The following is a 26,487-nucleotide window of genomic DNA, read 5'->3' as shown; positions in this document are numbered from 1 at the left end:
AATTATTTCCCCCGATCACTAGAAATCATTTTCAGGCCCATCTCTGGCTCCGGAGGTTCCAAGCAGGCATTGACCCCACATTTTAAATTACCACCTTCACAACTGTAAGGGCTTAAGACTTTGTATTTTAAAATCAAAAGTGAGAGTTCTTTGGATATTGGATTCTTGGCCAATTGCTGCATAAATGCAGCCCTGAGTTCCTCTCTGATAATCCTAACCTTATATAGCCACGATCAGATAAACTGAGGTTCAGGAAGTAGGGTTTATTGTGTGTGTTTTACCCATTGCTAGTTAGAGAACTGGGGCCATATCTTCCAACCCTTTCAGATCAAACAGTTCTGTAAAGATTCCCTTTTCCTACTTCCTATCTCCATAGCATTGAAGGCATACAATTCCACACGCCCACATGTGGTTTTCCCCCCTAAATCTTACTCTCTGTAGCTTCTTTGGCAGCTGAGGCCGTCTGGATTTGATTTTACATCTATATCCTGCTGGCTACTTTGCAGTTGCAAGCGTTATCGTATATTCCAACAATCTGCAACCTAGCTTACATACACGAAAAGTTTGCCATAAATCATAAAGTCCATTCTTTGTGGCAGAATTCAACCCATCAAATAACTTGCAATTTTGTATCCAAAATACTTTGCCTCTTAAATTATCCCACTCAAAAAGTGCATATTAAGAATGGGAATACTTTGTCCTCTGTTCTCGTCATTTGCAAACTTTTCATAATGGTTGCTTATTATGCTTGCAGTTTTATATCCTGGATGGAATTTGGCCAAAGGTATCTATCTGAACGCCAAAAGGAGCGTGCCCAACCAATCTACTGAATGGGAACATACAACATTTCCCCATATGTTTGCTAACTCAACTTCGGCTGTAATTATTGGTCACTTTTTTGGGGGGGGGGTGACCTCTCTCTGGAGAAGCACAAACCTGATCGGCGACGTAGGCAATATGAGAAAGAAGAGATGTCCCCGGTGGATCCTGCCAGATTATATTGTTATAAAAACCCATGATTAGTGGTAGAAGTTCAACCGTGGCTCTCTTTTGTCTTCAGATATTCAGGAGGACAGGAAGAAAAGGTGGGGTTCCCTAGGGGTGACTGCAGAATCTGCAATGCAAGAGGCAACCACAGCATCACTCAGTGCACAGTTAAACTGTGGAACTCACTCCCGCAGGAGGCATTAATAGACACCAGCTTGGATGGGTTTAAGAGAATGAAACAAATTCATGGAGGAAAGGACTATCCATGCCTACTAACTTGTAACTGAGGATCGTTAAAGGTTTTTGGAAATAACTGATGATCACAGATATGGGGGTTGAAGTGAGGATGATTGAGCTCACCTGCGTGAAATTTCTGGTCGCCCGTGGCTGCTAGACTGAGGCTTTAATACTGAGTTAGCAGGGATCTGGGGCAGGGCATTCTCAGTGGTGGTGCTGTATCATTAGAGTTCCCCTTCCACCTTTGGGGTGGGCTTCATTTCTACTTAGGTAGTGTTTCGATCAGCCCTGACATTCTTGTTCCACTGCCAAGCTTTGGCTTGATTTTTCTTCTTCTTCCAGTTCTTCTGTGTTTTGAGATTATTTTGATTCCAATGTTCTTAATCCTAATTTACTTTGAAAGTCGCCTGGTGAGAGCTCAGCCCTAAAAGGCCGGACTAAAAATAATAATTTAGAAACAAGTAAACAGAATACTTTAGTTTTACTTGGTTCTTCAGCACACGGTTGAGGATTTTTTGCAGTGAAACCGAATTCATAGAATTGTAGAGTTGGGAAGGACTTAAAAGAGTCATCTAATCCAACCCCCTTCCTTGCAGGAATCACCACTAAAGATGATATAATGCCCACAGGTGTGAACTTCCAGTTTGCCCTGTTTGGTTATAAGGTTTTTGGTCTGAAGGCATAAGAGGCCATCACCTTGCTGAAGCTAAGTAGATCTCGATTGGTCAGTGCCTGGGTGGGAGGCTGCCTGAGACCCTCCTGAGGTCCATGCTGGAAGAAAGGTAGGAAAGTGTAAGAAAATGTAAGAAAATAACTAAATAAAAAATAAGTTTCCTGTCCACCCAATAATGACATACCGGTAACTGGAAAGCTTTCAGCCATTAGTCCATGCAGAAGGTGAAGCCTGTCACTTTCTGAGTGTTCTTACTCAGGGTTTTGGGGGGGGGGCAGGAATTCGGCGGAACTGAGTTCCCTTACCTTTTTAAATTAAATATTATTTTGGGGGGGAGCTGGAACAGATATACTGTAGACTGAGTTACAGGTAGGTAGCCGTGTTGGTCTGGTATAGTCGAAACAAAATAAAACAAAAACAAAATAATTTTCTTCCAGTAGCACCTTAGAGACCAACTTAAGTTTGTCATGCTAAGTTTGGCGTGCTATGGTCCATGGGGTCACGAAGAGTCGGACACGACTAAACAACAACAAAGTTTGTCATTGGTATAGACGGAGTTCCCTTACCCAATGCCTCAGCAAAAAATCCACCTATAGCTTTAATCAATCAAGTTGTGGCCATTTCTAATCCAGATCATTGTCTGCTTGAGTTTATTAATCACATCTTAAATTTAGCCACTGCCCGGCAGGTGGGGAGTAGCACTGCGACTGGGCCAGCAATAAACAAGCAAACTTGATGGTGAGTTCACACACACACACACACACACACACACCTTTTTTTTTCCAGAAAAACAAAAACAAAAAACACTGGCCTTCCCCCATTTTCAGGCTGTGTGCAATCAGTCAGTAGGTTGCCTTGAAGAAAAATCAGGAGGAAGGAAACATCTGGAGATGCAGGGCAAAAGGAGGCAGGAAAAGGCAGGCACAGAACACCAGCAAAACAGCTCGCCCACATTCATAATTAAAGTCGTAACTTTATGGGAGTCCCAGCAAACATCTAATCTACTTTCATCACTACTGTAAATGTTCTTGAAAGCTACAGCATTGCTCAATTAATTCAGTACAAGATTGAGCACAAGTCTTATCAGTGTATCCCCCACTAATTGATTCCAGTTTTAACCAAAAGGAAGAAAGAGTCAGTGGAATTCCAGCTCCAGTTATGCACAGAGTGCCCAGATGCAGTTAACCCTTTCCTGACTCCCAAGACCTAAGGCAGTGGTTCTCAAACTTTTTTCTCTGGGCTACACTTTCAGAATAAAGAGTTTCTTGCACCACACCTTTTTATTATTATTGGTAAGAGATACATTGGAAAACAAAAAGCAACAACTCATAACAGTTGATTTATAACATAGAAATAGCTACTTTATTATATGATCATAGGACATCCAGAAAGTAGAAAACAATGCAACTACATATGAACATGAATCACTCCCAAAATATAATTATAAACGAGCCTCTGACATATATACCTTTACATATGTATATATAAATTCAATGCAAGGTGTGAGGGTCTACACTGAAATACTTAAATGTTTCTTTGAATCTGTCTTTGAATCTTCCCTCCACACTTGCCATCCTCTCTTGCCACACCCTTTGAGAACCATGATCTAAGACAGGCATGTCCAACAGGTAGATCGTGATCTACCGTAGATCACTGGATGTCTACGGTAGATCACTGGTAGATCATTGGCTCCCCCCAAAGAAGCTGAACAACTGTGGCTCCCCTAAAAAAAAGCTCAACATTTTACCTCCTCCCTGAAAAAACTCAACAACTTTGACCTGAACCCCAAAAAGGGGGTAGATCACTGCCAGTTTTTAACTCTGTGAGTAGATTGCAGTCTCTTGGGAGTTGGCCACCCCTGATCTAAAAGGAGGCTGGAGTTCAGTCTTTAGGTTGCTAAAACAACAGAGAAGCGGCTTTGGGGGTGCAAAGTACTTCTCGGATATTTCTGAATGTGAAAATCATTTGTTGGTTAAGTTCTTTCCCTAAAAAATAATGCTGTTTTATTTTGTTTTGTGTTTTGTGAATGTCGCCCCAAATCATCAGAGCAATAGACCTATGGCCTAAGGGCTTCCCCTGAGCTGAGAAACAGACAGAAAGCAAGCGATCTTGAGAAAATAAGGATGGCTCCAGAAACATTCTCTGTAGGCAGCACATCAAGCGCTGGGGACATAATCCTCGTCTTGAAACCTGCGTGTGCATGCTGGGAACTCCAACGTTCCTGGGGTTGTGAATGCAAGTCACAGGCAAGCCATCCACACAAGCTGTTGTGACGGAAGGCCAGCGTGCCGAGTGTGGAGCTGCCCACGTTCCAGGGTGATAGCAATTGCTGACCCCGGCTTGTGTAAGAGGAGAAATTGCCACCGAGCTGTGGAAGGGCTGTAGCTTCGTGGCAGAGCAACCGCTTTGTATGCAGAACCCCCCAGGTTCAATCCCCTGCATCTTCAGATAGGGCTGGGAGTGAATCTTGTCTGGAACTCTGGAGAATGACAATTCCGAGCTGGGCGAACTCGTACCCGTGTTCCGTGTATCATGTGAATGTTCCTGACATTCTATACAGGCGGCAAACATTTTCTGTGCAGGTTCCGCCCCTGGCTACCATGCACTTAAGCCCATCCCATTCTGCCCTCTTCCAGGTCCAAAGGTACCTACCCGTTAGCGGTCACACATCTATTAGGCACGTAAAAAATAGTCGCCACCTGTATTCCTAAAGTGAGTTGCTTCATTTGGATACCGTTTCATAATAGCCGTGGCTTAGTGGTTGTGGTGGCGAGGAGAGGAGAGGGGGAGCAGGAGAGAAATATACCGTGCAGTGGGATTTACAAATACATATTGGGCAAGTACTTAATTAATTCAAATGCCAAACAGTTCCATGTACCTGTGTCACCTGCCTCAATGCTGCGGTGGTGGATCTGTAAACAAGGCAGGGAGTGACCAGCCACAAAGGGTGGGTGCCAGAGAAGGGTGCGACCTTCCGTTGGCGTTCAGCAGGGAATTGTGTGAGCTCCAGCAACTTCAGCTATCTCTGTAATTAATCCAGAAGAGAGTAGATGGCACACTAATGAAATCTGCAGATGATTACTAAATTAGAAGGAACTGGAAACACCAGATTTAGGAGCGATAGTGGAAAGAAAATTATACATGAAGTGGGAGACCAGCGCAACATCAAAAAGAGCCTTTTCCGATCTGGGCCATGCAGGGAGGCAGGCAGCTGCCTGTCCCCAAACTACCCGAGTGGAAAAATCACACCCAAACTCTAGCGATTCTGGTGGGACCTTTGTGGTTCCTGAGAGATGCAAGCAAATTAGGAGGGGAAAGAGAAGGAGCTAGAGGGATTCCTTCTGCAAGGAAGGCAGTGTAGTCTGAGAAGAGGGCTCTTTTTAGGATTCGAAGCACGCTTTGCAACAGCGCGACTGACAGGAGAGGATGACAGATTCTTTGAGGGTGTGCTTTTGCAAAAGTGAATACTTTGGGGCTGTCTGGGTCATGGCTGTGGTGCAGAATTTGGCGGCCAGGTTGCTCACTGGGTCATGACAGTTTGAGCATATTGTGTTGATCCTGAACCGACTGCACTGGCTGCCAGTTAGTTTCCGGGCCTAATTCAAAGTGCTGGTTTTTACCTGTAAAGCCTTAAACAGCTGAGGACCTCAATACCTCAAGGACCACCTCTCCCCATATGAATTGACCCAGAGACTCTGTGATCATCATCTGAGGCTCTTATTCAGGTGCCTCCCCCATGAGAGGTCCAGAGGTTGGCAGGCCTTTTCTGCAGTGGCTCCCCTTTTATGGAATGCTTTCCCCAGGGAGGCTCTCCTGGCACCTTCATTACATATCTTTAGGCGAAAACATTTCTCTTCAACCAGGCATTTGGCTGATTAATATTCTGTGCTGTCTGTGGAAGGGGTGTATTGTTTTGTTTTTGTTTTATTATAATATTTTATGGTTTTAATTTGTATTTTTATATCGTGAATTGCCCTGTGATCTTACTACTACTACCACTACTAAAAATAATAATTATAATTTTGTGGGTAACAGGTGGCCTTCCCCTTGTGGGAAATTTGGGTTAATCTTTGGGGTTACCCTAATCATGAACTCACCATAATAAAGATAATGTTGGTTAAATGGGGGAGTGTGCTATACACAGTTTACTGTGCATTGTGAACTCTATTTCTGTCAGCTCCTGACTTGGAGTTTGAGGTAGGACTAGGCCATCCTTTGCCAGCCTAGTGCCCCTCACGTGCTTTGGACCATAATTCTCATCAGGTCCAGCATCCAAAATATCACAAAGGAACCTTGATGGCAAAGGGTGGGCCAGGTGACCATAAAAGAGGCTTCTGAGATTCAGCAACAGATCTGCTAAACTACTGTCTAAGATTCTGTGATTCTCGCAAGATCATGTGACCTTCCACTCCCATTTTGTGCCTACCCCTTTTCCTTTTTCTCCCCCTCCCAGAATAAGCCGGCTGTTTAATGGCACAGAACCTATTGTGTTGGACAGTTTAAAACAACATTATTTCATTGATCGAGATGGTGAAATTTTCAGATACATCTTAAGCTTCTTAAGAACGTCGAAACTGCTGCTCCCAGAAGACTTTAAGGTAAGACAGGCCAGAAACCTGTAATCAGTTTGTTCTCTTATTAAGCCATTTATTTCAGAGTGAGTTTGTATTCTCTGGTGTACTGTCCCCCACCATGCTAAGGCTGGAGAAACGCTGCCTGCATGGGTCTGTGGTCTCCTCCCCTTTCCATCCTCTCCCTTTCAGTTTTGGGGACTAACTGTGGTTTACTCTCAGTATGCACCATACCGTAGTTAGCTGTAAACCAGATTAGAACAGGGTTTCCAAACATAGTTAGGGAACTGTGGGGTTTTTGTCTGCACATGACCCAGATGTTGCTGGTGTTATTGTTAAAGGGACTGCTTTGCCAAGCCCGACTTGTGTTCGGCTTCCTTGGGTCTGATGTTGTTGGAGTGACAGGAACTTGCATGCTCTGGCAGAGGGTGCCCTTTCTGTTCTTTAAGGTGCTTGTCAGACACTAGGCTGCAGATGCAACAGCTTGAGAAACAGGCCCAGTAGTTGTCATAGATACCAGAAAGGGAAAGGGAAGTGGATGGGCAAAGCCCCAGGCAGGATCAGTTTTTCTAAGCCAATTTTACTTGATCATTTTTAGCTTATTTATCAGGATCTAACAACAATTAAAAAGAAGCACCAGAAGCTGGCCACATGCTACCTTTTTTTTTAGTGGTTTTGCTTTGATGGAATTCAGAATGTGCATAGCCTGAGCTAGAAGCGACTTCAAATCAGCTAGAAAGCTCTTGGTTAATGCCTCTCTGTGTAAAAAAACAGTGAGTTGTTGTTGTTGTTGTTTAGTCATTTAGTCGTGTCCGACTCTTCGTCACCCCATGGACCACAGCACGCCAGGCACTCCTGTCTTCCACTGCCTCCCTCAGTTTGGTCAGACTCATGTTCGTAGCTTCAAGAACACTGCCCAACCATCTCATCCTCTGTCGTCCCCTTCTCCTAGTGCTCTCAATCTTTCCCAACATCAAGGTCTTTTCCAGGGAGTCTTCTCTTCTCATGAGGTGGCCAAAGTATTGGAGCCTCAGCTTCAGGATCTGTCCTTCCAGGGAGCACTCAGGGCTGATTTCCTTCAGAATGGATAGGTTTGATCTTCTTGCAGTCCATGGGACTCTCAAGAGTCTCCTCCAGCACCATAATTCAAAAGCATCAATTCTTCGGCGATCAGCCTTCTTTATGGTCCAGCTCTCACTTCCATACATCACTACTGGGAAAACCATAGCTTTAACTATACAGACCTTTGTCGGCAAGGTGACGTCTCTGCTTTTTAAGATGCTTGTCTAGGTTTGTCATTGCTTTTCTCCCAAGAAGCAGGCGTCTTTTAATTTCGTGACTGCTGTCACCATGTGCAGTGATCATGGAACCCAAGAAAGTAAAACCTCTCACTGCCTCCATTTCTTCCCCTTCTATTTACCAGGAGGTGATGGGACCAGTGGCCATTATCTTAGTTTTTTTTTTTTTTTATGTTGAGCTTCACACCATATTTTGCGCTCTCCTCTTTCACCCTCATTAAAAGGTTCTTTAATTCCTCCTCACTTTTTGCCATCAAGGTTGTGTCATCAGCATATCTGAGGTTGTTGATTTTTCTTCCGGCAATCTTAATTCCGGCTTGGGATTCATCCAGTCCAGCCTTTTGCATGATGAATTCTGCATATGTTAAATAAGCAGGGAGACAATATACAGCCTTGTCGTACTCCTTTCCCAATTTTGAACCAATCAGTTGTTCCATATCCAGTTCTAACTGTAGCTTCTTGTCCCACATATTGATATTACATCTGGATTTTTATGTTTGATGAGTGCCACCAAGCCTCTCACATTCCTCTCACTGCTCCAGCCGTACAAATTCCAGTACAAGAATCCCATGAAATGTTTTTTTTTCTTTCCCCCAAATACTCAGACAAGGGTTGGTAAATATATTGTCCTCTGGTATGTTTTGCTAGCTCATTGCAAAGCAGGAACTGTGTAATTATTTCACCATTGTGAATGAATCTGATAGAGGCAAGCAATTGTGCTTTTCCATTTGTGCCAGTAGATTCATAAACTTGAATGGCAAATTCAGAATTCCTCATACTTTTGGAAACACACTTCTCAATATTAGCTGACATATCAACTATTCTTCTGCAAATTGTCTCATTAGACAAAAGGGATTTCCATAACTTGTCATTCAGCATCATCACCAAACAATTTTTCCCACAATCAAGCTGCAGGCAGGCTTAATCAATTTTTCAGCTATTACTGTTATGTAGTTTTGTCTGTTGAGCAATCAAGTCAGCCACTTGGTAAGATATAATTTACATCTTATCTGAGACTTTTACTCATATGTATATGAGCTGGCATTTCTGCTGTTCCAAAGGTCTTTCAAACTATTGATGAAATATTTGCCAGATTTCCATGTTTTAACAACAGATGTATTTTCATATTGTTTGGGGCCATATTGGAATTGGAAAGCTTCTCACCACAGATCAAATACATAGGCTGAGGGACATTTTCACGTGAAACTGAGACTCAGATATCTCTCCACATATTGTCGACCAACTTTCTTTTTTGGAGGTTTGCTTGGGCCTGCTACTGGTGTTGAATTAAACGAGTCTTCTCCAGCTCTCTGTTTGAACGGCAATTCTGGATCACAGCTAGGATTGTCCTCAGTATCACTTGATGTTCTTGCTCTCATTTTGAAAAGGTACCGTACCTAACCATATTCTGCAAATAATTTTTTTTATTTTGATACTATATTATCTTATGCTAGGCTACGCTAGGCTACACTGAAATGTTTAAATGTTTCCTTGATTGTCCTTGAATCTTCCTGACCCACCAATGTGACATGCTGCACCCTTTGAGAACCACTGTCCTAGAGAGATGGTACCTGCAGTAGGATCATGCAGAAAGCGGTTATCCATTGGATATATAAAGAGTGAGGCAATCATTGAGGCATCAAGGTCCCAGTCTATGCCAGCACTTTCAATCCAGTCCAGTAGCTAATTGGCAGCCAGTAGTTTCTGAAACATTAGAGAGTTAAACAATACAAAAAGAGGACATGCGGTTATTATACCTTAGAAGTGGTGGAAAGTTTATATCCAGCTAGTCAGGCCAATGATACTCCCCTTCCAGCACCCTGGACTGCTTTCCCAAGAGCTACATTTCCCAAGAACACTGAGGGAGGAGGAGAATGAGAGACCTTCCTCCTTGCCTCTTAACTGCAGAGTGACCTGAGGGCTGCTACTGCTGCTCCCACCACCAGCCCAGATGGGTAAGGGGCTTTTACAGAGGAGGGACTTTGTGGGGAATCAGAGGAGCCAAGGTTGCTGAAAGGGAGGGAGAGGACGGTGAGTGTGGGACTTCCAAAGTCAGATAAGTGCCCCCCCCCAATAAAAACAACTCAGCTATTTTTCATTGTTTTGGAAGTCACCTGTCTCCAAGCAGAATTGGGTTGCCCCAGGGAGGGAGCCAAGCTGTGGTGGTTCTCCGTGGCTCCAAGGATCCATATGAGTATCTGAAGAAGTGTGCATACATACGAAAGCTCATATCTATGACAAACTTAGTTGGTCTATAAGGTGCTACTGGAAGGAATTTTTTGTTTGTTTGTTTGTTTCAACTACGTCAGACCAACACAGCTACCTACCTATAACTAGCCATATGAGTTTGTTTGTTTGTTTGTTGCATTTATATCCTACCTTTTTCTCCAAGGAGTGCAAGGTGGCTTACATGCTTCATCAAGCACACACACCAATTAATCCTCACAATGATCTTGTGAGGTAGTTTAGGTGACCCCATTTGGTCACCTCATAGCCAAATGGGGATTTGAACCCTGGTCTCTGAGATCCTAGCCTGGCACTCTAACCACTACACCACACTTGTTTTGCCTGTACTTAAAAGTGCAAGAGAGAATTAAAAAACGCTGAGACCAGAGGACTACAGAAGTATTTTTGCGTTGGCTGGGAGGCAGAACAGTGCAAACCACACAGGAAGTTGTCGATCCTCAGATTTCGGCGGGACCGCTTCCAAATATATACTTTGAGAACTTCTGCCTCTGAGGATTGCAATTTTTAAGTGTTGTTTTCAGGCTGAGCTACGGAGGCAGCTGCATATGTGTTCCTAGCTAGCGAGTCTCTATTATCGCATCTGACTGGTGTGTTTACAGTGAATATTAACTACAGTTCCAGTTGCTAATAAGATGAGACTTGAAAGTGCTCTACCTTTGACAGCCCCCACCCCCACCCCTTGAGAGCACCTTTTCCTAATAGTTAATACAGTTTTCATGGGCTTGTGAATTGTAAATACGGCAGCAATTGCTGGCTCAGGGGTCCTTCCTGTTGCTCACTGCTGTTGCTCCATTGAGTCAGAGGAGTGCGAAGTTGTTTCATGTAGCAAGCAGAAGGTATGGGGTGCAGACCTGGCTCTACAGGCTTCCTCTGTCCCCCACCCCCTGCAATTCACCTGTATTGCTAAGTGCCAACCCAGCCACCGAGTTGTAAGAGGCTCCAGGAGTTCCAAGCACTTCCCCCAGGGTTTGGTTTCCTTGGAACGAAGGTCAGCGGAGACTGTGGTTTCTTTAGGATGCATGGTTTTATTTCCACACACTGTATATATAACCTATGCATTGGATGGAGAGGCTGACAGCATTGAAACCCCAACAGATCTTGCTTCTCTATTTGATTTCCAGAGAAGCCCCAAAGCCCAGCTTGGGCTCCCCACAGAGCAGGAAATGTCTCTGTGTCTCCAGCATCCAGCTTTCTGCTCTCACACACAACAACTTATCTAGCTATTGTTCTTCTACATGCCGGCCGGGTGGGGAAGGCCCAACCATTTATTTCTCTGACAACTTAAGATGCAGAAGCTGAGCAGGTCAGGTTGTTACCTTGACATAAGAAGAGCCTGCTGGATCAGGCCAACGGCCCACCTAGTCCAGCATCCTGTTCCCACAGTGACCAACTAGATGACTATGGGAAACCTACAAGCAGGATTCGAGTGCAAGAGCACTCTCTTCTCCTGTGGTTTCCAGCAGCTGGTATTCAGAAGCATTGCTGTCTCCAACTGTGGAGGCAGAGCACAGCCATCATGGGTGGTAGCCACTGATAGCTTTCTCCTCCATGAATTTGTCTAATCCTCTTTTAAAGCCGTCTAGGTTGGTGGCCATCGCTGCCTCCTGGGGGAAATGAGTTCCATAGTTTAGCTATGCACTGCATGAAGAAATAGACAAAGAGACTGGTTTGACCAGTCCAACAGGTTCCCTCTTATACATTCTAGCCTCAGAGATACAGGATTGCAGGTTTAGAAGGGACCCAGGGTTTCATCCAGACTGATCCCCCTCAATTGATAATGTCTACTCTGAAGAAGAAGGTCTGTCCCAGACCTACAAACGCACACAGAGCAACAGCTTCCCTGTAGAGATTGCATGATGCCTCCAGGTACATTTGCCGTCACACATGGGCATCCTAGGAGTCCAAGACAAATGAATATGGGGCTGCCATACTCTTGTGGGGCTTCCATTCATTTCAGGGAACATACTGGTGCATCCAGCCCGATTGGGCCACCCTTATTAGCTCCCATTATCTATTGCTCAAAGCAGCTGTTTTTCTTTGCCTCCTGAACAGGGATGTCTCTAGGCAGGTAGCCCGATCCCAAGAGCAACCTAGAGCCACAGGAATCCCATAGCCCACACTTAGGACTGGTGGCTGCCTACATATTCTTCTATTCAGGATTCAGTCGTTTTTAGTGTAACTGATGGATGAATGAAGACCCATTCAGGTTTTCATCTGTACATGAGAGGGCTTAAATTTGGGGCAGGGGGAGGTGGCAACCAAGGTCCCAACGTGCCTTGATACTTGTGCCTCTTAAGTGTGAAGGAATATATTTGCAGGTTTCCTAAGATGCACTAAGAAACCCTGCACAGACCTTTCTGCTAAACACAGGAAGGTCTAATGCAAGAACATCTCTCAGCCCAATAGCCATATTCAGGGGAGCACCATTGGCACTGCTGAGAAGGCTGGAATGGAGGGGCTCCGGATGCCTGTAGCAGCTGATAGAGCTACTACAGCCAAGCAGAGGCTTGTGTGAATGTGTGCCTCGTATGCAGACTCGTGAACCAGAGAATTGTTAACGTTAGCAGCCAATGAGCACATCTCAGCTAGTTGGACTCTGTTAGTCGATGGAGTCTGTGGGTTGCCATTTGCCCCTTGCAGGGAGCTGCAAAGAAGGTGCTTCAGGTTTCCTTGCCATTTCTTTCCATGTCAGCACTTTTCCAGGCTGGATTCTCTGTCATTTTCTGCCCTAAGTCATCAGAACAAAGTGGGAGTGAAATCATGCCTGTATCAGATGAGCAGCATCAGATTAGCAGGGGTGTTAGCAAACTCCGGGGTGCAGCAAGTCTGGGAACAAAATCTCACACCTGCCTTTCAAGGCTGTCTTGGGTGCTGCCCTGTCAACATGGACAAAAGGCCCTTCTCTTGGGTGAAAGGACAAAATTAAAAGTCACTGGTGTGATAATCAGGCATCCGGCTCCTTTTCTGAACAGTGGGTGTGGCATTAGGCCACTGGTCCTCAAAGGTTGGGGTGGGCCCGTCACTAGGGCATGTGGGGCTCCTCAAGGGAGGGTGCAAAGTTCCAGGCCCCCTGCGCCACCCCGCCACCCTTCAAACCTCAGATTAATGGGGCATTTTGAAGAAGGGTCTACTCAAAGGACTGTAAGCTACAGCTAGGTGCATATGGAGAAAGGGAATCCTTTAGGAACCAAGGTCTCTGTAGGTTAAAGCAAGTTCTTTGAAAAGGGGCCAGAAACAAATTGGAAGCAGCTTTGGAAAATTTTGCATTACTGGGAGAGGATGCAACTCTTTTGTGTGATCTGTAGGTGAAAACTTTTGAAGGTATACTGAAGGGGTTTGTGGGGGTGGGCATGAATTGGCAGACTATTCAACCAAGAAACACCACCTTCAAGGAAAGCATCATTCATATATATATATGTATATAATGTTCTCAAAAGGAATGTTGACAAAGATCAAAATGAGAAAGTCATAGAATTGTAGAGTTGGAAGGGACCCCAAGGTCCAACCCCCTGCAATGCAGGAATCTCAGCTAAAGCTTCCTTGACAGATGGCCATCCAACCTCTGCTTTAAAATCTCCAGTGAAGGAGAGTCCATAGCCTCCTGAGGGAGACTGTTCCATTGTCAACATCTCTTACTATCAGAAAGTTCTTCCTGATGTTTAGTTGGTATCTCCATTCTTGTCATTGGTTTGAGTCCTGCCCTCCAGAGCAGGAGGAAACAAGCTTGCTCCATCTTCCATGGCTATCATCTCTCTTCTCAGTCTCCTCTTTTCCAGGCTAAGCATACCCAGCTCCTTCAACCATTCCTCATTAGCCTTGGTTTCCAGACCCTTGATCATCTTTGTTGCCATCCTCTGATGTTCCAGCTTGTCAATATCCTTATTAAATTGTGGTAACCCAGAACAGGACACAGTATTCCATGTGTGGTCGGACCAAGGCAGAATAGAGTGGTACTATGGATTCCCTTGATCTGGACACTATACTTCTGTTGATGTAGCCTAGAATAGCATTAGCATTTTTTTGCTTCTGCATCACACTGTTGACCAGGCATCCCCAAACTTCAGCCCTCCAGATGTTTTGGCCTATAATTCCCATAATCCCTAGCTAACAGGACCAGTGGTCAGGGATCATGGGAATTGTAGTTCAAAACATCTGGAGGGCCGAAGTTTGGGGATACCTGCTGTTGACTCATGTTAAGCTTGTGATCCACCAAGACCCCTAGATCCTTTCACCTGTACTACTAGTAAGCCAGGTGTCTCCCATCTTATATTTGTGCAGCTGGTTCTTCCTGCCTAAGTACAGAATCTTCCTTCCTTCTCATCTTCTACCAGGACCCTAAGATTGGCAGAGTCTTAACAGGATCCCAGAACATAATATATCTGATGCCAAATGAAAAGCAGAAAAGCCACCAGAAATAATTTGCATATTTTTCTTTACCACCAGAGAATGAAGGAAAAGCCAAGTTTTAAGACAGGCTTCTGCTAACTTAAAGCAGGTTTCTCTCAACCCATTCAAAAGGAAATTGGGTGCTACATTGGACTAATGCTAAGAGTTGCAGTCCAAAACTTCTGGAGGGGTCAAAAGAAGGCTCCTTCCTAGCCCCAGTGAGATCTTTAGCTTTGCAACTGACTCTTATCATTGTACTGTAGATATTAAGATGAGACTTCCTGTACTCTGTGGGTGTGGTTAAGTCAAGCTCCATTCAAGTTCTTGTCATGCCGTAGGGCTGGCTGCCAAGTATTTGAGGAACATTGTGAAATGCTTTGCCTGAACACTGTCCTGTAGTGGGGAATTCCAAAGGCTGGCTTTTTTTTTTTTTTTTGCAGTCAGCTTGCTTGCCAGATTTCCATGGGCGGGTGAGTGTTCTTTTTCCATGAGAGCTCATTTAGCATAGTAACCAAAACACACACAGCTAAGAACCAGGAAGTTTCAAATCACACCTCTACCATGAACCTCCTTTCAGCAGCTTCCCTTTCCCCCAGCTTCAGCCCCCATCTGCAACGTTCAGGTCAGGGCTCAGCAACCTTTTCCAGCCTTGGGCTGGTCCACTGTCCCTCAGACCATGTGGTGGGCCAGACTAAATTTTGAGAGGGGGGGGGTTGAACAAATTCCTATGCCCCACAAATAACCCAGAGATGCATTTTAAATAAAAGCACACATTCTACTCATGTAAAAACACCAGGCAGGCCCCACAAATAACCCAGAGATGCATTTTAAATAAAAGGACACATTCTACTTACAGTATGTAAAAACACACTGATTCCCAGACCGTCCGTGGATTGAATTGAGAAGGCGATTGGGCCGCATCCGGCCCACAGGCTTTAGGTTGCCTACCCCTGGTTCAGGTCATAGTAGCATCTTCCCTTAGGGGGATTGTAAAAAGATATTGAGAGAAACTGTATTGAATTGTATTGAATTGTGCTGTAGCAGTGAAGAGTGTGACGTGAAATCGTCAGTTGTTCAGGGAATGATTGCTGTCCATCTGTCAGGTTTGTAGGATGGGACGGGTCTTCTCCCTGCAGTCCCCCTTGTGCTGCTCAGCTGACTGAAGAACAACTGAGAGTGGTGGGAAAAGGCTAGACTGCCAGAAAATAATTGTTTTCAAGGGGGAAGCGCCCCTTCTCACTGCTTGGCTGATCTGAGAGAGGGTATTGTGATCCCCGTAAGATCAGGAAGTGGACAGAAGCAGCCTGCAGGGTGCAGATTGCACAGTTCCAAAACTAGAGATGGAGGGAAGGCATTTTTTTTAGACTGTGCACATTGACCAGAGAATGTACAAAATTCAGTTGAGATATGCACATTTCCCCAAAGCCCGTTGGAGATTACATGCATAATTTCCTCTTCACGGACAGATTATGTGTATAGATAGGGGTCAGCAAACTTTTTCAGCAGGGGGCTGGTCCACTGTCCCTCAGACCTTGTAGGGGGGGCAGACTATATTTTGGGGGTGGGGGCGACGAATTCCTGTGCCCAGCAAATAACACAGAGATGCATTTTAAATAAAAGGGCACATTCTACTCATGTAAAAACATGCTGCTTCTTGGACCATCCGCGGGCCGGATTTAGAAGGTGATTGGGCCGGATCTGGCCCCCGGGCCATAGTTTGCCTACGCATGTGTATAGATATAGATACAGACGTACCTTGGAGCCTGAACGCCCTGGTACTCGGATGTTTTGGCTCCCGAACACCACAAACCCGGAAGTGAGCGTTCCGGTTTGCGAACGTTCTTTTGGAAGCCGAACGTCCGACGGGGCTTCCAAAGGCTGATTGGCTGCAGGAGCTTCCATGATTTGGTTTTCAAACGTTTTGGAAGTCGAACAGACTTCCATTTGACTTCCAAGGTATGAGTGTACAGTATAGACATAGATAGAGATAGAGATTTGGATGTAGATATATGAAACCCATAAGTGCTGAGATACGTAAGCTCTCTTTCTCTCCTTTTTTTAAAAGGATTTTAATCTTTTATACGAGGAGGCAAGGTACTACCAGCTGCAGCCGATGATCAAGGAGCTGGAGCGATGGAAGCAGGAGAAGGAACAAAGGAAGCACTTCCAGCCCTGTGACTGCTTGGTTGTAAGGGTGACTCCGGATCTCGGGGAAAGGATTGCACTGAGCGGAGAGAAGGCCTTGATCGAGGAGATCTTCCCGGAGACAGGGGACGTCATGTGCAACTCAGTCAATGCAGGCTGGAACCAAGACCCCACCCACGTCATTAGGTTTCCTTTGAACGGATACTGTCGGTTGAATTCTGTGCAGGTAATGGGCCTCATCCGTTCTACCGTTTTCTTTTCGCGTTCAGTACTAAGCAGATGAGTCCCTGCTGCCCAATTGCCTCTGTCACTGGAAGAAGGAGGCATTTTTTGCCTGGTGAGAACATGGGCGTTTTTCCTCTCTCCCCCCCCCCCTTCTCTTTTCCCTTAAGTCTAAGTTGTTGGTGGAGGAGAGAAAGAGAGATTTAGATTTTTGTGTGTGTTAGCACCATGCTGATCTCATAATGGCGTTAGGCTGACAAATGCTAATTTTTTTTCATCAGCTCATACCCCGCAGTCCTTTCTTCCCTCCAAAGTGCCCCTAGGAAGAAAAAAGAGTGTACCAAAACTACAAAAAAAAGAAGAAGAAGAAGAAGAGGGGAAAGGAGGAAAGGGAGGGGGGAAGCCGCTTCTCCATGCCACTTTATAGAAAACGCAACAATGTGTAAATGCATAATTTATGTCCCACTCATAATTAAATGATAGAGCCTCCGGGATGGACTTAAAAAAATGATCTCTGCACTTTTTTTCCCCTCCAAGAGGATGTTCTATAAAAATTGCCCAGAGTATTTTAAACAAAATGTGTTCCACTTTATACTCAAAGGTTTTTTATGGGGGTTTGATTGAGTTAGTTATTTTTTTCTTCCCCTTTTCTTTCTTTTTATTTTTTATTTAAGATTTTAAAATTAACATATGAAACAAGGAAAGACGGATAGGTAGGATGTGGGAAATGTAAGTTTGCAATTTGGCAAACCCCTCTGAGCGGCATTCTTCCCCCCGCCCCAAATAGGGGAGCTTGCCCATGGGAGGGCTACCCTACAGCAGACCTTGGCACTGAGCAGCCTTGATGGTTCAACACTCATTAGCAAGGACCAGAGCAATGAGGGCATTTCCATTGGGAGCGTTGAGCATCCAGCTGCCTGTCTCAGGATGTTGGGCATGGGGGGGGGGGGAGTGAGTGTGGAAAGGCCTCCATTGGCAGATCATGTTTTGGGCAGAGCAAATGGTCTTTATGTTACAGCGAGAAACCAAGTGAAGTCAGTTGCAGAACATGTCACTGCGGCACTTAGGGTGGTTGGAATTTTATTGCTCTGAATACCTGGCCCAGGTGAAGAGTAGTATGCAGTTCAAAAAGCTGGCTTATGGCCTTTAAAAAATAAAGTAAAAAAGCATTGGTTTTGTCAACCCAAACAAGGCAAATCATTTCCCCAGTCTGTTATCCTTTATGCAAGAGCAGGGAATGCCAACATGGCACCCACAAAAGCCTTCACTGGCACCCATAGGGCCCCCTTCCTCCACAGAAAATACCTTTGAAAGAAGTGTTTTATTGCAGCCAATAGAATAGGTGGCTGGGGATGGTGCCCACAACAGCTTCTCCAGCTTACAGCTGTACCCACATGCCCCAAAAGGTTGGCAACCTCTTGGGCTAGAGTAGACCATGATAGTCAGGTCTCCTCTCTTCAACAAGTTGTAAGGCAGAGCTTGTTGCTTTATACCCCCGGGTTGTTAAATCTAAATGGCCTAAAATTCATTTCAGGTTAACAAACATCCCAGCCCTCCACAGCGACAGAGTCTTCAGTGTTAATCTCTGGCTTGCTGATATTCACTCCTATTTGGATGGTTAGGCAGGGGATTTGAAACTATGACAGCAATCTGTCCTCGAGGTTCAGGACAGCCTTTGGCCACACAATGCCCTCCAGATGTTTCATGTTGCAATTTGGCTGACGGAAGTTGCTGTCAAAAACGTCTGGAAGGTGACAGGTGTGGGCAAAGGCTGGGTTAGAATTGTGAAGGTCCACATTCCGCACCTGGATACTTTCTTAATTCTAAATTCCATTTTACGATTTTTAATTGGGGGGGGGGAACGGTAACCAGATTGGCTTGAATTCATAACTGGAGAGAGGGGACTCTCCCCACATCCTAGTCACAAATGCTTTCTCAGAAAATGGAATCGTTAAGCCCTGTACGACCTTTTTAAAATGCACGGCTCTTGAACGAGAGCAGAGGATGGAGTTCGTGCTGTTCTGTTTAATGAAGACGCACAACACCCTCTGCTATGTATAGACTCTTTCTCGGCGACACCTGCAAATTTTGTCTGCTGCAAACATCAGGTGTTGCAAATGGTGGTGTCGCAGAAGCGGGTGCTTGTGAGCTTGCTGTCCATTTTACCTGAAAAATAATTCAGGATATATGTTACATTATCCTGTGATGCATTTCAAAGCCTATTTTCAGTGGCAGAGTAGCAGGCACGCCTTACAGAACATTGCAGGGCAGTGAACTTAGAAAGCAGGCATTTTCTGCCATTTGCCCTTCCCTGTGGGATGCCCTTCCTTCTGATGGAGGCAGCGTCCATCAGTTGCATCAGTTGCAAGCCCAACATTACATGAAGACATATCTTTTGGCACAGAGTTTCCCTGGCCAATGAGATTCAACCTTGTTCTTTGTGAATTCCTATTTTTACATCTTTTTTTTTATAATTCTGTTTTATGTTTGAACAATGCCGATTTTTAAAGATAAAGAAAATAGAAGTGCTTTTAAGTAAAAATAAATAAAACCAACCAGTTTTTCAACAAGGTTGATGAGGGAAACTTAACACAGCAAAGGTCAGGCCAGGTTTTAGACTGGGAGGACATTTTGAAACAGTGCTGTAGGCGCCAGACACAAAATGGCTGCCGAGGGGAGCATGGCATAACACAAAACCAAAGAAATTGCATTTCCATGCTAGAAAACCTGTAGGGTTTTATATTCCACCTTTTTCTCCAAGGAGCTCAAGGTGACGTACACAATTCTTGCTCTCATTTAATCCGCACAACAACACTGTGAGGTGAGTTATGCTGAGAGGCAGTGGCTGGTCCAAAATCGTCCAGTGGCCGAGTAGGAATTTGAACCCTGCCCTCCCAGGCCCTAGTCTGACATTCTAACTACTATACTACACTGGCTCTTAAGAATTATGGGGTCAGGGCTTCACATTTTTGTTGCTAATTCATGACTTATTGTCCTGAACATTAATGGCTGGAAAGGACCTTTGGGGGGGGGGGTGCAACATGCATCCCTCCCATTGTAGGTTTTCTGTTAAAATCACAGATGCCAGAAATCCCATTTTTCCTTGCAAAAACATAATGACCGTAAGCATCATTACAACAGATAGCAAATCCAGCCATATAACACTGTGGTTTAAGAGGCCCAGTTTATGACAAGAGATGTTCTGTTTCCGAAACTTGGGAAATCATGCTCAGCTCGCCACAGAGATGATCTCTTTTAGAGTGTTTCCTTCTGGGTAGCAGCACACTTCAAGAAGGCTTTGAACAAATTGGGAGAGGAGAACTATGAGAATGATTCTAAAGGGATCTATCTCGAAGGCAGTTTCCGGGAGGGAAGACTGGCAGAATTGGAGATGTTTAGCCCCAGAGAAACAACGGGAGACATCTCAGTTCTGAACACTGTGAAACTTGGAAATTGCTCCCATTGATTTCAGTGAAACATGCATCAAGGGGAAGTGTGCTTTGGGTTGCTTGCAGCCTGAAAGTGTGGCAAGGGAAGGGCACATAAGAAGAGGCTGCTGGATCAGGCCAAATGCCCTCTGCAGTCTAGCATCCTGTTCTCACATTGCCCAACCAGATGCTTCTTCTGGGAAACCCACAAGCAGGACCCAACCAGAAGAGCACTGTGGTTTGCAGCAACTAGTATTCAGAAGCATATCTGTCTATCTGTGGTCACAAAACATCAATTAAAATATTCAAATGCCCTGAGTTGCTGAATCAGCCATATTCATTCATAGGCCAAGGTGGGGTTGGGGGAGGTCCTCTACCATGTTCCTTCTTGAAATGAAATAAAATCAGACCAAACAGGTACGGAATCATCCTTATTTCTTTCACACCTAAGGACTCTCAGCTTATTAGTTAGTTTTTCCAGCAGGGCATTTTTCCAGCAGGGCACTATTCCACTTCTTCCATGTACCAAGTAGTAAGGTGGGCCCCATCTAATTTTCTCCCAAACTGTTATGATGGTCATTCCGGGTGCTTTAAGAAGCTGCACTGTTATCTCTCTCCCCACCCCACCCCTCCTTTCATTTTTTTTATCTCAACCCCCAAAAAGGTATTTTTTCTTTCTAGGCTTTTTGCTCATTCTCCCTCAGGTCCTTTCACATTCTTGCATAGCGAAGTGAGATGTTTGCCTCCTTGAACACCAAGCCATTGCGCCTGTCCCAGGGCCAGTCAATGCTCGCAGGACTCAAGAGAAGCCATGAGAAGAGATCAAAGCTCATCTTTGCCTGGCATGACTAGGGAAGCCCAAGTGGCTGGCGGAAAGGAAGCCTGTCTGTTGCCTACCAAAAGAAAGTGAAACGGAGACTTTGGAATTGAAAGCAGGAGGAAGGAAAGGATGGGGGAGTTCACCAAAAGATTTATAATCACCTTAGGCAAGCCATATAATCTGTGCTCTGTAAGGGGATTCGGTAGGTCTAGGATTCTGGGGAGAGCACTGAACCTATGAATTTAAGAAGAGTCCTGCTGGATCAGGCCAATAGCCCATCTAATCCAGCACCCTGTTCTCTCAGTCGCTAACCTTAACACCAGCTGGGAGCCTACGGCTTCCTTGGCCTTCCTTCCCTGGATGGGGGATAGAGAGGCATGCCGGCGTGTACAAAAGCTATCCTGCTCTACCACGGCGACATGTATTTTCATTGCCCAGCCCTCAACTGCAAAAAGGTTCCCAGCCTTCCTGCTTTAGTATATTGGCAGCCAGAGCAGAGTTGGGGAGGCGTGGAATGAGGTGTATCGCTTTTGACACAACGACAGCTTGCATTATTTGATAATCCCCTTGTCGTGTGTCGCTGCATTGGTTATGAATTTTGTATTCTCGAGTAACTGAATTGCCTTGTTTGTTCTTAAGTTGTTGAACCAAACATTTATTTATAAGCCTGTTGTAGCATTTTATTGTCAGAGAATGCTCATCATGCTTGGCTGTCCTTTGAAACAATGACATTTGTGCTTCGTATTATATTTCTTCATTCAGCACATAGTTTAACAATGGGACCCACTGGAGGGAGCAGTGGCCACCGAAAGCAGGTTAGATGGATCCATGGAGGAGAGGGCTATTGATGGCTACTAGCCACAATGCCTATGCTCTGCCTCCACGGTTGGAGGCAGAAATGTTATTGAATACCAGTTACTGAGGACCACAAGAGGCGAGAGGGCTCTTGTGCTGGGGTTCTGTTTGTGGAATTCCCATGGGGGCACCTGGTTGGTCACTGTGAGAACAGGATGCTGAACTAGATAGGCCTTTGGCCTGATCCAGCAGGCTCTTCTCATGGATGCAGGGGGGAAACACCCAGTTTGGAGCCAAGTAGAAGCTTGCAGTTCTGCTGGGCCATGGAGGTGTCCTTGAATCCCTTCAAAGCTCAGGTTGATATCACAAACCAAGTGGCATCCCAGAGTTGGGGTGCTGAGCAGCCATTCTGACTGGCTGCCCAGTTGAGATTAGCGGTGAGGACTTACTTTAGGTGGCTGAAGGGCACAGGCAGGAATATAAACACAGGCACTTTAACAGCACACATACACCCTGAATACCCCAACCTGTTTGGTAGGAAAATCCCTTAGCGGCCAGAATGGATACACCAGTAAAGAAGATGCTCATAACAGCCTGCTGATTTTTCTCCCCCCATTCAGCATAGCATATTAATGATGAGTTATGGCCTCATTTTATGATGACTGAAGCCCCAACGTTGCTTTTCCTTAAGAGGTAGCATCAATATCACTACCAGCCAGTATTTTACTCCATAATGTACTGAACTGCCCTGCAGAGTGCTTGTTTGTTTGATTAATATTTGGGTTTTTCTGCAGAGGTTTGCTGTAAGCAAGACTTTAATCACGCTGCAGTCATTTAGGAATAAGTTATAGAATTATCGCTGCATAATATGCTGGGAGATCCTGAAAAGACGATAAATGTATCATGCAGAGTCTAGCTGGCTCTCGGGGGCCCTTTTCACCACCTCTGGACCACGAGACCAAAATACTTTGCAGGGCAACACGCACAAATGAAATAGTCCAGATAGCGTCCATCTGCAGGAAGCTGAGATGGCTTTGGAAAAGGAAAGCCAAGTGTGTCATCATCTGTGGGCAAAATGGATAGCATTTTATGAGTCAGACTCCATCCCTGAGCATCACTTTGCTCCTAAAGTTGGCCTGTTTCACAGGGTTGTCGTCAGGCTGGACAAGGAGACATTGTCAATAGAAGGCCATGGGGACACCAACCTTGCCCCACCCATTAGCCAGTGGAGCTCCAAGGCTGCTTTCCTCCTCCCACCCCATTCCTATTTCCTTTTGTGTCGAGTCTCTTAGATTGTGAGTTTGTAGCCAGTGACAGCACTTTGAAGAAATTCAGGTAATTTAGAAATTTAGCCACAGGGGGAAAGTTGAGCTACAAATCGCCTTTGTCTAACATTTTACACCAGTGACAACACATGGGGCCTTCCTAAGGGTGAAGAAAAAGAGCCGGGACGTTCATGATATCACCCTTACATCGTCTCTGCTTTGATCCTTACCCTGAGTCAGGCTGCTGGTCCATCTTATTTAATATTGGTTGTGACTGTCACTAGCTCTCTAAAGCAGGCTTTGCCAACCTGGTGCCCCCTGGATCTTTTAGGCTACAATTCCCATCAGCCTCAGCCAGCGCAGCTGTTTGCCTTGGGCTGGCCATTTTCTGTTTTCAGAGTCTAAGGCTGCATTCACATGGCAGTTTATACCATTTCCTCACCGTTTCCCTGTTAATTTCTGAATTATATTTGAACTTTCATACAGCAATACAAGTCACTTCCGGAAAACTAATGGGATTTAGGGCAAGCTTAGCACTCATTTCCATGTTACTTGATTCCTACAAAAATTATATGCTTGGAGCCCCTTTAACCCAGAATATCATGGGAGTAAAGTGATGAAATTTAGGGCCGTATAGCGGCATGCCGTTTTCTCTCTGCTACTTTAATGGGGGAAGAAAAGCACACACCTGTGTGGAAAGGTTTGGGGGAGCAGCGACATTGTCCAACGTGGTTTGCTGTTGTGCCACCCCACGCCCACTGGTGTGAATGAAATCTAGCTCAACATGCTGGTGTATGGGTTAGAAAAAAAATCATAACACAATTCACAATTTCAAAACACTGCAGTGTGAAAAGACCACAGGACAGAAGCACTAGCATATTAATCAGGAAAACGAATGCAATGTTCCCCGTGCCTGAAATGAAACCCCTAGTTGACACGTGCGGAGTCCTATATGTGGGGCTGGACAGAGACTTCAGCAAAGAAATAATTGTGCATAACCTTTGCACTGTCGCCCATTAACCTCATTGTGTGTCCTGGCTCCCACGGGTGGATATAGGACTCTACATCCAGTTCAGTTCAGTGGGATTCCTTTGGTTCTTTCAGAGTCATGAGCCTTCTCCAATATTAACTGGTGCTTTCCCCCCTCAGGTGCTTGAACGGTTGTTCCAGAAGGGCTTCAACGTGGCAGCGTCCTGCGGAGGAGGCGTGGATTCCTCTCAGTTCAGCGAATATGTACTATGTCGCGAGGACAGGAGACTGCAGGCCAACACCACAATCAGGATAAAGCAAGAGCCCCTGGACTAAAGACACCCCCCTTCCCCCCTTCCTTTGTGAACGTAGAAGTGTTTTTAATAGTCTCGTGTGGAAACACTAAGGATTTGCAAGACAGTATTAACCTGGGCGACGCTGCCCGAGTGGTATCTCTCTGAAACTACCTGTCACCATTTTCCAGCCATGAACTCTTTATCTGGAAGCAAAAAGACAGCATACAAAATAATAATGATGATGATGATAATATTAATAATAATTTCATTTGTTTTATTAGTCAACTGCTGGGCTGCCCAGCATCGTGAGGTTTTGTGGGATTGTCCTCTCGGCAGGAAAGCGTGCGGAATGAAGACAAAGCTTCAGTGAAGAACTGGCCTTTGATTGGACTTTGGTAGAAGGACCAATTTAACGCAATTTGAATATGCCCATTGAAGGAGTGCACCATCTGATATTCTGGGGGACCTTCTCCTCCTCCTCCTCCTCCCTTGGTGGGATCAAGGACATGGGAGCTGCCCAGAGGGAGACGGTATCGTGCCAAGTGTCTTCCCTGCCCCCCTGCCCCCGATGAATGCCATGTCCTATCCTGTCTGACAGGCTTTTGCATCTCCATTTGCCCACCCACCCCCATTACCCTTCTGTGATTGCCTTTGCGCATTGTATCAAATGGCTTATTTTTCTACGACGCTTCCAGTTGTCTGTGTACAGAAGCCACCCCAAACGGGGACCGATTTGTATTCTTCTGGTGCTGAATGAACTCTTGGCGAATTCTTTTCAGTCCCGCACAACCCACCTTTGAGATAAATGCAGTGGTTTGACGTTTGCTGCCTTGTCTGCCCACAACTGACGAGATTGAATTGCAGCAAAACATTTGCAAAGAAAAATCGGAAATGGAGACTCAAAGCAAGTTCCTAAATAAGATTGTTCAGCATTAAACAGGCACTGCCATGGAACTTGAGTTAAGGTTGTGGCGTTCTTTCATTCATCTCAGATTTTAAGTTTGGGGGGTCATCCAAAAAGTGGAAATGGCCCATGCAGCTGCTACGACTTTTCTTTCCTCATTTTAAAACCCAATTTTATTGTTGCTCTGAGAATATATAGGACACAAGCAGAACACCTTTTCTGCCTGATTGAATCAGACCATTGTCTCATGAGCTCATTTCTCTGTGTGATGCATTGCAGCAGTCTTCACCAATCTGGTACCCTTCAGATGCCAGCCATCCAGCAATGTTGATGGGAGTTGTTACCCAAAGGATGGGGAACCTAGTAACCTCCAAATGTCATTGGACTTCAACTCCCAGCATCCCTGATGTTGGCTGTACTGGCTGGGGCTCATGGGGTTGGAGTCCAAAAACAGTTGGCAAGGGAGCACAGCTTTTCTGTTCCTGCATTATAATAAATGTTTTAAAAACTAATGTTATTAATGTTGTTTGGGACTCAAGGTTCAGAAGATGTGAGCTTTCCATCACTCAGCAGAAATTGCATCTCAGCATTGCAGATCTGATGACAGAAGCATGACAAATGAATGTGCAATCAGCATGTGGGTGAGGAAAGCAGAATCACACCCATTGGCCCCACCCCTGACTTCCACTCACTGATTGTGGCTCATGAGGACTCTATATCTTGCATAGGCTTATTTTAAAAGACAGCAGGCAGATCCCACAGCTGTGATCCTATTGATCGTATCCTGATTGCACAGGGCTCTTATCATGGCGGGATTGGCGCTGCACTGGCAGATTAACTAAAAAAAGTAATTGGAATTGCAACACCCATGGAAACCTTACAGGAACTCCAGTGTCAGCAGGGCAACAGGAGGGTGGCTGGGTCCAATGCCCTCCCAGTCCCACAAGGTTGTAGAGATGTTTAGTCACACTCTTGACTTATGAGAGGAAGGGTGAAAGATAAAGATAGCAATGTGAAGCATTTTTCTGCGTGAACCTTGCAGAGCATTGGATAAGGTGGTAGAACCACCTTGGCATCTCATCCATACGCCTTAGAACTGCACAGTTAGTGACATTGTTCATAGGCCACATTCGAACCACATGTTCAAAGCAGTATGATGCTACTTTAAACCATCATGGCTTCCCCCAAATAATTATGGGAGCTTTGGCTTCCCCTCCCAGAGCTACAATTCTGAGAGTTCCCTG

The 26,487-nt window shown here is 45.2% G+C and overlaps 1 protein-coding gene across 4 annotated transcripts in view; it reads left to right on the top strand.

The window, feature by feature from the left end:
* Positions 1 to 25,298, top strand: part of KCTD15 (potassium channel tetramerization domain containing 15) — a 66,881-nt gene extending 41,583 nt beyond the window's left edge. For all 4 annotated transcript variants that reach the window (XM_088672123.1, XM_035120478.3, XM_088672122.1 and 1 more), the window contains exons 3-5: positions 6,351 to 6,495; positions 16,465 to 16,770; positions 24,224 to 25,298. In XM_088672123.1, the coding sequence (XP_088528249.1) occupies positions 6,351 to 6,495; positions 16,465 to 16,770; positions 24,224 to 24,379 (607 nt within the window). In that variant the 3' untranslated portion in view covers positions 24,380 to 25,298. The remainder of the gene's footprint in view (positions 1 to 6,350; positions 6,496 to 16,464; positions 16,771 to 24,223) is intronic.
* Positions 25,299 to 26,487: the final 1,189 nt, after the last annotated feature.

The sequence above is a fragment of the Zootoca vivipara genome, chromosome 6, assembly GCF_965207765.1.
Source record: "Zootoca vivipara chromosome 6, rZooViv2.hap1.1, whole genome shotgun sequence".
Lineage (NCBI taxonomy): Eukaryota > Metazoa > Chordata > Lepidosauria > Squamata > Lacertidae > Zootoca > Zootoca vivipara.
The sequence above is the reverse complement of the archived record's forward strand: the minus strand, read 5'-3'. Positions and strand labels throughout refer to the sequence as shown.